Source organism: Passer montanus, unplaced genomic scaffold (assembly GCF_014805655.1).
Source record: "Passer montanus isolate IOZ18808 unplaced genomic scaffold, ASM1480565v1 scaffold25, whole genome shotgun sequence".
Lineage (NCBI taxonomy): Eukaryota > Metazoa > Chordata > Aves > Passeriformes > Passeridae > Passer > Passer montanus.
Window position 1 is genome coordinate 6369052 of NW_024367149.1, and position 14369 is coordinate 6383420.

Consider the following 14369-nt stretch of genomic DNA (forward strand, 5'->3'; position numbering starts at 1 on the left):
GTCCTGGGCCCATCAGAGGGGCATTCAGGACCAGCAGGGAAGTGTTGGAAATGCTGCACCCCATCAGGAGCTCGTGGGCTGTGGCACAAAATATTTTCTACCCCAATATCCTTCCTTTGAGCACCTGAAGGTTTCTCTGCTCCTCATGTCTGCTTGAGCCTTTGTGCTGGGTGTCTGAGCTTGCCTCCATTGATGCAAATGTTTTATCTAACCTCTATTTTATATTGCTTTCCCTGAATTTTCCACCTCCTCTCCCCAGCCTTCTCTGTAAATGTTAGATTTAAAAGGTTATGGACAAACATGTAAGTTATAAAGAAATTGCCAAAAACCTTAAAATCTAGAATCTTTAGAGTTTGTCTGCTATTATGCAGAGAAGATTGTGGAAGCAAATATTAGTCATTAACATAATTTTCTCTGTTGAGTCAACATCTATTTTTAGGTGTGGCGCGCATAAAGACAACTCTTTGACACATAAAACACATAGACATCCATTTGACATCATCTGTGTTCAGGCTGAGGCTCGGGAAGAGGGGAAGACAATTGCTGAATGTATTGTATTCGTGATGGGAACCCCCCCACTTCCTTCCTAGACACGTTTTAAGACATAATGCAGGAGAGTACTGATGTGTTTATATTGAAATAAATCAAAATGAAGTGCAGAATATTCAGCTTGGGTTCCAATGCTTTTTCAGATGTGCTGCAAAGTAATTCATGATCTGTGCTGAATATTTGCCATTAGGCTTTATCCAGGAAGTGTTTTTATTATGTTAAATGTGTTTATTCTAAATGTATATATTATTTTAAAAGTGCAGAAGGCTTTTTATGCACCTATTATAATTATAAATGTGATTCATAGGTAGAAGAGCAGTTAAGAGGCTTGAATTAGTAATTTTCCTACAGCACACATGCAGTGCCACAGCTAGATTTTCTTGTTTGCTTGGTCATAATATTTTATGGTCTGGTTCTGGGCTTTATAATGCAAGGGAACTTCTCGTGATAAATTGCAGATCCGACAATGAGTGTCAGTCTACAGCTCCCTGAGCAGATGTTCATTTAGTCTAATTTCACCAGTACTTTACTGTTCATCCAGAACAGATCTTGCCAGCTCAGGATGCAAACACAAAGAGAGAGAGCACAAAAGATCACTCCGCAAATAACCTGATCTGTTTCAGACACTTGGAGGGGAAAAAGAAAAACATGCGGGAACTTGAGCGTGCGGGGCTGGCTACAGCAAATCATCCACACACCCACAGCCATGGGGGCAAACTTACAGAGCCGTGCGTGGGAAGGTGCACATTAATCCACCTCTGAACAATGGGGATTTTATCACTGCACTTCAGAACCCTTGTGTCTGTTTTAAGGTCTCTGCAGCTCTTCCTTTGTTCCTCCAGCCTTTCCTGGCTCTGCTGGTTTCACAGAACAGGTCCTGTCTGAACTGCAGGGTTAGGTCTTGTAAAAGAACAGAACGTTATTTGTCCAAAATGCCAAGGGTGGCTGTAGCTCACTAACATTCCTCTCCTTTTCTCTCTGTAGGTGTCATATGCCCGTCCAAGTTCAGCCTCCATCCGGGATGCGAACTTGTATGTCAGCGGCCTTCCCAAAACCATGACCCAGAAAGAATTAGAGCAGTTATTCTCACAATATGGGCGCATCATCACCTCACGGATTCTGGTTGATCAAGTCACAGGTTAAAAGAAAACTTTTCTTGATAAGTGCATGGGTTTTTTTGGAAGTGACAAAATTGTATATGTTTGCAGCTGGTTTTTTTTGACTTCCAGTGTAAATTGCAGTGCCTTGTTTCCTTATAAATGTAACTGGAGGTGTAACTGCTGCCTCTTTAATGAGGGACTGTCAAAATACAGAATATTGTTTACTTAAAATCATTGGGATTAGGAAGAGAATTTTTCTTTACAGGACTGTCCTTAATTTGCAACCACCTATTGTGTGAAGTCGAACCCAACGTTCGGTTTGTTCGTTGCATAAATGAGGCTGTTCCTACGAATATTCATCTCTTCACATGTTTTTACTTCCCAGGGGTTTCTCGAGGTGTGGGATTTATCCGTTTTGATAAGAGAATAGAGGCAGAAGAAGCCATAAAGGGACTAAATGGCCAGAAGCCTAGTGGTGCTACAGAACCAATTACTGTGAAGTTTGCCAATAACCCCAGCCAGAAAACAAGCCAGGCACTCCTTTCACAGCTGTATCAGTCTCCCAACAGACGCTACCCTGGACCACTTCACCACCAGGCTCAGAGATTCAGGTAATTACCTGGAAAAGAACTGAGGTTCCACCAGCAACAACAATGTGGGGCAGGTGCTGTGCAGGAAAATATGCTTTAGTTGCGTAGGCTGACCTGATTTTGTTTGTAAAATTAAATATTCTTTCCTGGAGAATGAGGAGGAAAATCTGCTGACAGCAGTAGTCATGTTGTATTTACTAAAACAGCTGAAGTACTGTACAATCAGATCTCATGAAGGCTCATAGAAAAAGGGAGGACAGAATAGAGTTACTCTGGTAATCAAATGAGCAGTGATGTCCTGTTCTTTCTCTCTTTTTGGGTAATGCTTTTATTTTCTGCTATATTACTACAGTTTTGATGCAGCTTAGACTTTGATGTTAATGACAGTGGATTGGTAGCAGGAAAAAAGCTGAGTCTGTCCCAGTCAGCAGGAGTATCATTAAATTTATTAGCCTGAGATATCTGCTCTTAGTATAAAGAGCCCTTGTATTAGTCTTTGGTGTGAGTCTTCAGATGCTTTTGGGGATGTTTTATGCTTTGCATTCTGAATATACTTTTTCCATCTGATGCATAAGGCAGAGTTAGCACTATGTGATGTTCCTATTACTTTCATACTTAATAGTTCTCAGGCAACCCAGCTTTCAAATAAAAAAGTCTGCCTTCAAGAAAGAAAACTTGGACATATTTGCATAACTGAGTTGCACACTGGCTTTAGAGAATTATTCAGAAGTAATTTTAGTTTGTCAGTGATGAAAAGTGCTAATCAATTAAAGATCATAAAAAGTCAGTCATTGGATACATTAAATTTACACTTGTTTTTGTGTCTTTGGCATGCAGCTGTGTCCATTGAGGTTATCACTGAATCATTCCATGGACAGGACTTTATTGTGCTGCCATGGAAAGCATATTATACTCTGCAAAATTTGGTGGTCAATTTAGATTGACATGTCATGAAGGGTTAATGCTAAACATAGATAATAAAATGGGGGAAATGTATTATACTGAAGCAGATTATCAAGAAATTTTCCAGTTCCAGCAGTTTTGGACTTAGTATTTTAAGTTAACTGTAAATATAAGGCAACCAGTTGAATTACCAAAAAAAAAAGTTGAATTATTAAAAAAAGACAAATCCTAAGTGCATTTTTTAAAACCAAGCTCTGGAGGCTAAGCTTTTCTCTAGACTGTAGACAAGTTTAAAAAAGGCTTTTAAATGCTCTGGTGGAAATTTAAGCACAACCTCAGACTTAACAAAGCAGGCCGGGAGTTGTTAGGCTCCTTAGATGTGTGGGAAACTTGTTGAACGTTTCTTCTTTGAAAATGGAACACTATTAATAATAGTTCCATTGAGCGATCTTGCCATCTGTGAGACATTAACCCAAAGACCCTCCTTCTCTTTTCAGGCTGGACAATTTGCTTAATATGGCCTATGGCGTAAAGAGGTAATTAGAATTCCACAGATTGCCAGATGTCCGTGTTGGCACAGATTGGTGCTACAATTTATTTTTTTTTAATTCACTAACTTTATTTTTTTTATCCCTTCTTTTCTTCCACCAGCATGTCAAATTCTTTTTAAGTTTGGACTTCAGTTGGTTTTGTTACTTTAAAGGCCTCACGCACAAGTTCTGTGGGGTTTTTCAACCTTTTTTTTATTTACAGGTGGGCTTCTCAAATGGTTTAGGTGCCACAGCTACAGGCATTGAAATTGCATTTTCTCTGTTAAGTGGTGTTTTTTCCAGAATCAAAACTATTAATATGATTTTTTTAATAAATCTCTGATCTGATAAAGGAAAATTTAACTTAAAAATCAGAATTAGGCTGCTATCTCTCATAGTCAAGACCATCTTTCTCCCACATCTGACATCGTAAGTTTGACTTGAAAATACAGCTGTGTGCACCTCAACCAGCCCAAAGTTTCTTTTGTTACAGGTTTAATACTTTGAATTTTTTTTTCAGTCCTTGAAATTTATTTTTTGTTTGTTTAAAATAGCTGTGTGTTTGTATGTGCACGCATGTGTGAAAGCTCAACTGATCTGTCAACATTTCTGCTGTTCCATGAGTATGTTTGGTAGCTAAAATGAGTTCCTAGTCTTTCTTTTAATGGCAACATCAGCATAAGTGATCCTTGCAGCAAAACAAAGGTGTAGTCTTATTCCTGGTGTTACCCTAAGATGTCCAGATTAAGATGAGAAAGTACTACTAAATCTTCTGAAATGGTCTGCTCACCACACTTGAAAATTACTTGAGCTTTTGTTTGAAGCTCATCCTCTAAAAAGGTATGGTAAGTATATCTTTACAGTACTAGTAGCAGACAGGAAGGTGGGGTTTAACCCCTCAGTAACTCAGTACAGATCTGAACTCTTGAGTGCTCACAAAAGGAAAGTGAAACCAGAGCTTTTCCCCAGCAGCAGCAGTGCTGATGTTTATGGGCACGTTGGTTGTGTCGGGATATCCTTAGTGGTGATGGGGATACAGTGAGTCAGAACCCCCTGATTTTATCAAAAACCCTTCTCCTGTGTTCTCCCACTTTATTTCTTCCTCGATATCTTGCCAGACACATGGAAACACTCCCAGTTGAGTGTCTGTCCAGGTCACTGTCAGAAGGAATGGGTTTGTTCAGGGAGGCTTCCCTGGGTCTTCTGCTGCTGCTGCTCCTTTTCTGGAATTAAGCTGGCGTGTGGTGCAGGATAGGCTTAGCCTGAACAGAGGAAAAGAGCAATTACCTGCCTTTATGGGTTATACATCTGCTTTCTCAACATTGTCTGCAGTGTTACTCTAAAAACACAGCAGTGTTCAAAGTCATTTTGCAGGCATCTTAAATTAGTTCTTATCTCCTCTCAGCAAACCTTGGCAATTGTACCTGCACTAGCAAAACCTAAATTTATAGGTGCAGGGTCACAAAAAATACCACACTGATAATTTCTGAAGCTGCTTCAGAAACAGGAGATTGGCTCTCCCTGTGCTAACTGTGTGGTACTGATGGAAAATGAGACATGCTGATGTGGAAAAAAAGGTTTTATTGAGGCTAATTTCAGATCACTTGCTAGAAGCAAAGCTCCTTATGCGATAGGTGATCTTGTATTTGTGTCAATACACTTGCACCAGTTTCGTGCATGTTTTGTTGGATTTACAGCAGCTGCTGTGCTCATGGCACATAAATAGTTGAAAGCTGCATAGCTCCCAAAGGTTTCCAGGGAAAAGCTGCTCTCCAGTGAACTGTAGGAAACTTTAACCCTTTGCATCAGTGCAGCATTTCATTAAAATGCAAAGCCTTATAGTGCATGATGACATGCACGGCTTTGCATTGTATGGGTTTTATTTCATCCTTACTCAGAGCATGGTGTGTCCCTCAGTGTTGTATTTCACATTCAGTTTAAACATTGCAGAAAAGCAGTGTTTGCTGGCTTATGTATGTTACTTGCACAGTCAGCACTGGCCAGCAATGGGCTTGAAGTCCCATCTTCTAGATTTCAAAATGAGCTGAAGCTGTTGGCTTGTACAAGCCCTGGCTGTGCCTTATTTCCAGTCCTTAATTCCTCCTGCAGTGGAAGGAACAGTAGAAATTGGCCTTGTCCAGCCTTTCTGTGCTGAACTGTTGTGATAATGTCACTGGTTTCACTGTGCTGGAGAGAAGCTAAAATGCGTTGAGATAAGGATTTGCAAAAGTGAAGTTGAGTTGGAAAATTGCCATGGATTTTTAATAAACTGTCTGCAAACCTTCCTGAGGATCTGATGCTGTGAGCATTTGTGAACTGCTCATTTACAGCACAGCTACACCCCAGTGATGATTCTCAGCTTAAGATGTATATTCCAAGTGTCTTCTTTTTCCCTGAATATACATAAAAAGTGCCGTCAGGCGTCAACAGAACAGTGAGCAACCATCAAGTGTGTAGTTTGCTTTATGGTTATTTAATATACACTGCATAATATTGTGCAGATTGCGAAATGTGGAAATTATTACAAGTGTAAAAAGTTTTGGAGAGCACAAGAACTCGCTCAGCAACAGAGTCTCTCCCTCTGCTCCCTCAATCATCGCTCAGAAAATCCTGAGGAATTATTATTCCATTCTGGTATTGAAACTCATCATATTGAAGGTACACGTGAAACTGGATTTTTAAGACGTTTCCTCTGTGCAGTTGTTATTTTAAAACATATCCCAAAGTGTAGCTTCAGAAAGCATGTCAATTTTTTTTTCCACACTGATGAAAGGAAAATTATGTTGATCCTGAGGGCTGATACTGCTTAACATCTTCATTAATAACCTGAGTCATGGGCTGCTCTGCGCCCTCCTCGCATTAGCGGGTGACACTAAATTGGTGAGGAGCAGGGGCTGTCACTGCTGCTGGCCATGGCTGCCACTGGGGAGACATTGGAAAGCTGCAGGAACACGCTGAAATTCGGGAAAGGCAAATGTAGAGTTTAGCCCCTGACTGCTGCCTACAAGGGGCTTTAGAAAGAAGGGTAAAGCCAAGTTTTTCGCAGAGGTCAGACACAGAAGGGCAAGAATCAGCAGTGACAGGCTGCAGCAGGGGAAATTCCACTTGAGGATAAGGCAAACTCATTTGCAGTGAGAATGGAGCTCTGCAGCAGGGGCTGCAGGAGCGGTGCTCCTGTCCTTGGAGATTTCCCAAGCTTCTCTCTGCAGGACTATGAGTAGCAGGTCTCATTTGGGAAGTTTGCCTTGCTTGGAGCAGGAGGCTGATCAGATGATCTCCATAGCTCCTGCCCAGCCTTTGTTATCCCGTAATGGATCTGTGTTCATAAACACCTGGCTTTATCTGCTCTCTTGGGATATTCGAGGTAAAGTCCCAAAGGACAGCAAGGGAGAAAACAGTAGAGTGCTCTATTGAATTCTGGGAGTCAGTCCCTGCATTGACTTTTTGAAGGACCTAAAGCCTGTCATGGAAATGAAGCCTCATGGTATGAAGGTATCAGTTGATGTGCTCATTAATTTTATTTACGTTCTACTTATTCTACAATTGCTGCATAAACCTTCTTTCATATGTGGCTGGCTTTAGGACTCTTTATTACCTGGATTTTTTTCCCCAGTGTATGTCAATTAAGGACCATGTTAGGTGGAGAAAGAAAATCTACCACTTAGGGACATCTCTCTAACAGTATTTTTAGCTGAAGAAGTTACCGTTACAGCTGAATCCTGACAAAGGCATTTCTTATTAATCTTTAAAATAGGTCTTGAAGTTTGCTTGGGTTTTTTAACTGCAGACTAGTAGGAGATGAAGCATTAGATCTCTGTTGTCCTGAAACTTATATCAGTGCTGGAAATAAGTGGCAAATTTCTACAGGCCCTTTTTACACGAGCTGTTGTTTATCACAGTGCACAGTGTGTGCAGGCCCTCTCTGACTCAGATTGTCCTCAAGCATTTCTTTTCTGAGGTCTTTGTACACATCTAAGCAGGGCTTATCCTCGGAGGGAGATGCATTTTTATGCCCAGATTTGGCGATTCTGTTCAGCACAGCTCCCCTCTGCTTCAGCATGAGTTAGAGAGAAAGGGTGGCTCTGTGGTCATCTTCCAGGGACAGGATCCAGAACCTTCAGTACCATTGGCTTATTTACTTTAAAGTCTTGGACCCCTATAGCTCGTGCCAAGAGATATATTTAGAATAGACCCCTCTTTTTGCTCGGTAGGTTTTCTCCGATCACAATTGATGGTATGACGAGCCTTGTGGGAATGAATATCCCTGGTCACACCGGGACTGGATGGTGCATCTTCGTCTACAACTTGTCTCCCGACTCGGATGAGAGCGTGCTGTGGCAGTTGTTTGGTCCATTTGGAGCGGTCAATAATGTCAAGGTGATCCGTGATTTCAACACCAACAAGTGCAAGGGATTTGGCTTTGTCACCATGACCAACTACGACGAAGCTGCCATGGCAATTGCCAGCCTTAATGGATACCGTTTAGGAGACAGAGTATTGCAAGTTTCCTTTAAAACCAATAAAACCCACAAATCCTGAATTTCATATCCTTACTTACTAAAATATATATATATAAATATATATACGAACAAAACAAAACAAAAAAAAAACTCTTCAAGGCTTATATTCAACCATGGACTTTATAAGCCAGTGTTGCCTAAGTATTAAAACATTGGATATCCTGTGAGGAACAGGAAAGGATTTTATAATGCTTAGAAAAAAAAAAACCTTTGATGCATTGAATGTTCTTTCATAGCTGTCGTTGTTGAATATAATATACATAGATAACAATGTGCAGGGATTTTTACCCGGCCAGCTAGTTTTACTACCTTCCTTGAAGGTGGGTCTTTTTAAGATGACCATTCACTCATTTGAAAAAATAATAAAACAAAAAACAATTTTTACGAACTAATGGGATTAAAAGCGAGAAAAAAAAGATTTTTGTTTTCTTTTCTGTTTTTTCAAAACATTGATTGAATCAGATTGGTAAACCCCCCACACAAATTAAAGAGGAACAATAAAAATTGCAAAAAGAAGAACATAATTTTGCAACTTTTTTTATTTTTCCTTTTTTCTTTTGTATCATGTGAACTAAACAGTCTTCTGTTAGGGAATGGGGTAACGGGGGATACCTGATGACATAACAATTTAAATAACATTAACAATGTTGCCAAAGAGGTGGTCTCTTTGCTGAAAATGGGTTTCAAGAAAAATCTATTTTTATAAAATATAAAGAATTTTTACAAGAGAATCTGGATTTGAGAAAAAATATTTTGACTGGCTAATTTAGGGGAAATTGACAACTTTGTCATGTTCATACTGCACTGGTAACTTTTTAGAGATCAAGATGTGTGTTTTAAACTGGATTAGTAGATTGTTTTTTGAAGGATGGGCTACAAACAGATGATCTTCGTATCTTTTCATAGCATGTAATAAAAATATTAAATACAGTACGGGAGAGTGTTCTTCCCAGGCACGCAGTTACCCACAGTCAAAACCCAAAAGCAAGGAGATGAGTTGCAAGACGGTTTTTCTTTAAGTCATCAGTATGGGATATCAGCAGAACAAAAGTTAAAAAAATTAATTTTTTGATCAAAAACTTCCTTGGTTTGAGCAGTAGGTGCTACAAAATTATTTACATATCTTAGTATCATAGTTAAATGTAATGTGTTTAGAAAAAAATACATTTGCTTTAAATTTGTTAAGAATTTTCAAATTCACTTTATAGCCCAAGCTAATATAATTGGGCTGTGTTGGCACATTTGGAACACTGTTTATGTTGCTTGAAACACTTATTTATTTAATTGCCGATGTGATGCATATGGCCAAAATCAAATATAGCTAGTTTGGCTAGTCTACTTATTTGTTTACTTAAACTATGGGAAGAAGCATATTATTGTGTCATTTTGTTGTGTGTGTATGTGTATATATAATATAAATATATATATATATAAAGTTATTTTTTCTTTTGGTTAATTTATTATAAGTTGTAACACTTTGCTAGTTTTGTTTGTATATGTCTTAAAATGTTTTCTTATGATACTTAAGTGACAGAGGTATCAAGGTAACTTGTGTAGAAATATTGTTTGATATATTGTCATGTTTGTTGTGAATATTTTTTCTTACTGCACAGTAGAAAAGAAAACAACTGGGTCTTTATTTTAATGTAATTCAGATTGGGGAAAACAGAGCTAAGGGAACAAAATGACTGAGGGGGTGCTCTCCCATGTCCAGTGCACTGATCATTTTAGTATGTTTGTGCTTTGTACGGTTATATATTTAAAACAAAAAAGGGTCATGCTCTTCCCTGAGTACTAGAAACAGTTACTCGCTATGCATAATCTAGTTGATAGTTAAATTTGCTATTGCTTTTCTTGTCTTGTTATATAAAATCTTTTCAATACAAGTTTAGTCTTAATGGTAATAAAACGTTATGGTTATTTATAACTTGTGCTTATTTTGTGCATTTTTTCCATGCTATACCCACTAACTGCATGTAGACTAAGTATTGTTTTTTCACACTGAAGAGGCAAACTTTTGTAGTAGACAAATAACTAAAAGCAAAGGCTGCATCATAATTTTATCAGTTTTTTACTTTAACAATGTTAGATTTTAGTTTAAAGGAACACTCATTCAATGTTCAGGGAAACCTTTATACATCATCTGCTATGAATGAGCGCAGTTTGCTGGGAAAGTTTTGATGCATTTGCTAAGCATTAGTGGGGAAGGCATGTCAGAATCTTTTCTCTACGATGTGTTTTACTATCTGAATAATAATAATAATTTAAAAAATCTTTCTTAGGACCAGGCAGTTGTATACTTTAGTTATAATGAATGACTTCATGTTAACCTTGCTAGTTTAGATCATTTCTGAGGGAAAGTATTGTAAATGTTTTTTTCATAACCTTGTTGTGTTTGAATTATTTGTACTTTAATTGTCCAGACAATAAATGAAAGTGTGTAGAATGGCTATGGACTTTCCACCTTTTTAAGTGTGTTCAGATGTTTTAGTGTTCCCAGCCGCACCTCAGCCGAGGTAGAGGTTTAGTCTCTGATTCCAGAAGCAAGGTCTTCAAGAGAGAAACGTTCTAGTCAAACCAGATTGAGCATATTCATGATTTGTTTTTCCTTCCGAAGGCCAGAAAGAATCGGCCGTTTAATTTAAGATGTTGAACACCAAATACCAAACTGTAACTTTCATTTATTTGAATGTGGAAGATGCTGAAGGGTTTCTACTATATACAGTATTTTTACACAATGAAAATATTAACTCAGTCAATATCAACACTTTAAATCATAGTGAGCAAATTTCAGTGATAACAGTTTTTAAGCCATCATTTAGTTTGACTTTTCTATGAATATGCTATGAATGTCATGCAATATGAAACAGTGTACATATTGTCTGATGTACAACAGTATATATGATCACATTCCAAATTTGATTCTTTTCACCATGTGTTATAACTAGAGTTGATACTTTCAGTTGACTTGTTTGAATCTCATTAATACAAATATTCACTTCATGTTTATGTTCTGTAACATTCACTAATTGAGAATATGTACCTTGTAAAACTGCAGCATTGAATTTCGTAACTGAGATTAGGAAACTCTATCAGAGGGCTGGATGGACTGTGTGGTTCTTCAGCTCCTTCACCTATTAATAAACTCGTGTTTTTGTGAGATTAAGTTACCATGTTGGTTATAATAATTAATTTCAAGCCACAGAATGAGTTTGTTCTTAAATTTACAGCTTGCTTAATTCATCCTTAAATCCACCTCACCATGCCATAGTAAAAAGCAGAAGTGGTTAATTTGGTCTGTTTTAAGACTTGGCTCTTAAAAACATCATCCTTCCATCTACCTATACGTGTATATACACATATTTTGATCATATACATATATATACTTTACAACATGCATCAGCCTGTTTTTAAAAAAAACCTGCACTTTCCATTTAAGAAAGAATAATAGTAAATAGTGCTGGTTATAAAATATCACTATCTGCTTTATAGCATTTTTTAGGGTTGTCACCTAATTTTTTTGCAGTCCTTTCTTTAGAAAGTAGTGAGACCAAAACCACTGTATGGCCTGGATGTTCTTAAGACAGAACATAACTGGCACTGGGGCAAGTTTTGGTTATGTCCACACTTTCACTTAAGGGTTGGCTCCTTGTCTTTACATCTCACACAGAACCTGTTCTCCGTTCAGCAGCTTGGTGAGCTCCTGTGAGCTGAAGCACACCAGCAACGTGTGAGAGAAAGGACTCTGCTAGATTTAGGGATCTGGGATGCAAAGTTCAGTCCCCCTTTTGAGGGTATCACAAATGGGAGCAGGATAAAAACAATCTCAGACAGGTTTCCCATGCTGCTCCTAGGGGAGCATGTTCTGAAAGTTTTACTGAAACACAGTTTCTGCCCAGCTGGGATCAGCACCACATTTCACTAACACACATTCAAAGTAATCAAGGTTTATATTTCCTTCTTGAAAGGGTAATCACTCTTTCTGCAATTAGTGAGCCTGCTGCATAAATGGAAAACCACCTGGGGGAGGGTGTTTCAAGTGCATTCACTTTGTGTTCCATTTCAGCTTACCTTAGACATGGAGCTGGGCTTGGAATGCACTGAGAGGGGAGCGTGTGTTGGGAAATAACAGCTGACAGCTCCAAGGGAGCAGTGAGCTACCCTTAAATTCATGCCGAGGCCATTCAACTTTCCTGGTGCTCAGGTGCCCCTGAGCTTGTGGCAGCCAAACACACAAGTGCTCTGCTGCTCCTCCTTTGCGGTGGGAAGGGTGGGTAGGGGGGTCTGGATGCACTGCATCAGGCAGAGGCGGCTGCCTGCGTGCTTGGATCAGCCTCAGGATCACGGAGGGGAGAGGCACACCCAGGGCTGTTCCAGGGAAGCCTTTCTCCATCACCAGAAGCCAGGCAAGGCTGTTACCTTGCACATCTCACTCACATGGCTACAGAGAGATGAGGTCAGGGTGTGGTGACAGTAAAGATTTGCTCCCTGCCCTGGAGATCTTGCAGACAGCTCCCTGCACAGAAGTAATTCTTTGTGCATACGGAGCAAAATGAAAGATCAAATCCAGCATAACTTCACGAAAGCTCTGACAACTCAGACTAATGCCCTATCTCTCTTCTAAAAATACCTGACTTCCTAAACCCAGGGGATGGGATGGAGCCACTCCAGCTGAGCCTCAGTAGCTCACAAGGGACACATCAGCTGGGCACAAACAGGGACTGCTGCAGGAGGGAAACAAGGCACCAGCCACACGCAGACACAAATCCTGTGGGATGCTGCACCAGGGCATTGCTGCAGTGCAGCCCCGTGCCCAGCACAGTGCCTCATCCCAGGTGCTTTGGGGGTACCTTCGGCACCCAGGGGAGTGGTGGTGCTGGTGCAAGAGACACTTCTGAGGCCTCTCCAAGAAACACTGTGTGCCACTGGTGTGTTCGAGAAATTCCAGTGGGATCATGTGCAGTACGGCACCAGGGTGATCAGGAGAACAGAAACTCTGAAGTCACCAAGCTTGAATTATTTCTGCCTCCCATAAACACAAAACCTGTGTTTTAAAAAGCCTGTTCCTGTAAATCTTCCAGAGCTGAGCATTCGAAAGGGCTGTAAGAAGGAAAGTACCCAAAAGGAGGGTTCATACAAAGGCACCCTGATTTAACTCACCCACAGTTAAAGACAAGGAATCAGACTGGTTCTTCCAGATTAGCAGTTTTCTGAAATACTTTTTCTGCTCGCAGTAGAAATAACTGGGAAGATGGGTACACACACACACGCAACAGCTGCTTTTCAGACACAGTTGGAAGTTTTGCTTGCCACACTCCTAAGGCATCACTGATATTTTTAAATGCCAGTCCAGCATATAAATATTTAAAATATTTCATCTAAAATTTCACTGAGATTTTAAATATTACAGAGCTGCAAGTTTTTTCTTGTGCAGTAGCAAAAAATAAAATCCTAAAACCTCTATTCTATTCATTCCACAATAGAATGAATTCTCCTGTCTCACATCACTGGGGTTTGGAGCTGCCAGCAAGCAAGACCCAGCTATTGCTGCTTACAGGCAAACACAATCTGAAGCAGGTTCATATTCCCTGTCCCAGAGAGCAAACAAAACCCATGTGCTAAGTGGAGCACTGCTCTGCCAAGAAGTCTAGAAGCTTCTTTTCATCACCAGAACCATGTGTCTTGTCCCCAAGCCCTCCAGCCAAGGCACCAGCCAGCCTCATGCTGCTGAGGCCCCTGGGCCCTTGTCAGGTGTGACATCCTCATCCTGCCACTGGGGCATGCTTGGGGTGAGCCCAGCCTTGCTCTGGAGTCTGAAGGACAGAGGGGACAGGATTTACTTCTCTGTCAATCCACCCCATGGCACAGGATCCCCCACAGTGGGGACTCTCCCTGCAGGCCATTCTCCTTCCTGGCCCACAGCACCCACTGCATCACTGAAAATAACCAAATTCCCTCAATTCCATTTCTGATAAGCCAGCCACAGTGGCCCAGTAGCCATCACTCAGGAGGAGGAGCAGGTGAACTACCACCTCTGGCCTTATTTTGTCCATCCTGAACCTCTGCTTAACACCACAACCATTCAGGCCCTGGCTTCCCCCCTTTCCAAGGCCACCAGTGTGACCCTGTCCTAGACAAAGCCACATTTTTTGTGCCACCCAAGGTTGCCCGAGCACG

The 14369-nt window shown here is 40.2% G+C and overlaps 1 protein-coding gene across 9 annotated transcripts in view; it reads left to right on the forward strand.

The window, feature by feature from the left end:
• Window positions 1-11362, forward strand: part of ELAVL4 (ELAV like RNA binding protein 4) — an 80895-nt gene extending 69533 nt beyond the window's left edge. For all 9 annotated transcript variants that reach the window (XM_039711697.1, XM_039711690.1, XM_039711689.1 and 6 more), the window contains exons 4-7: window positions 1534-1687; window positions 2035-2260; window positions 3640-3678; window positions 7884-11362. In XM_039711697.1, coding sequence (XP_039567631.1) covers window positions 1534-1687; window positions 2035-2260; window positions 3640-3678; window positions 7884-8211 — 747 coding nt within the window. In that variant the 3' untranslated portion in view covers window positions 8212-11362. The remainder of the gene's footprint in view (window positions 1-1533; window positions 1688-2034; window positions 2261-3639; window positions 3679-7883) is intronic.
• Window positions 11363-14369: the final 3007 nt, after the last annotated feature.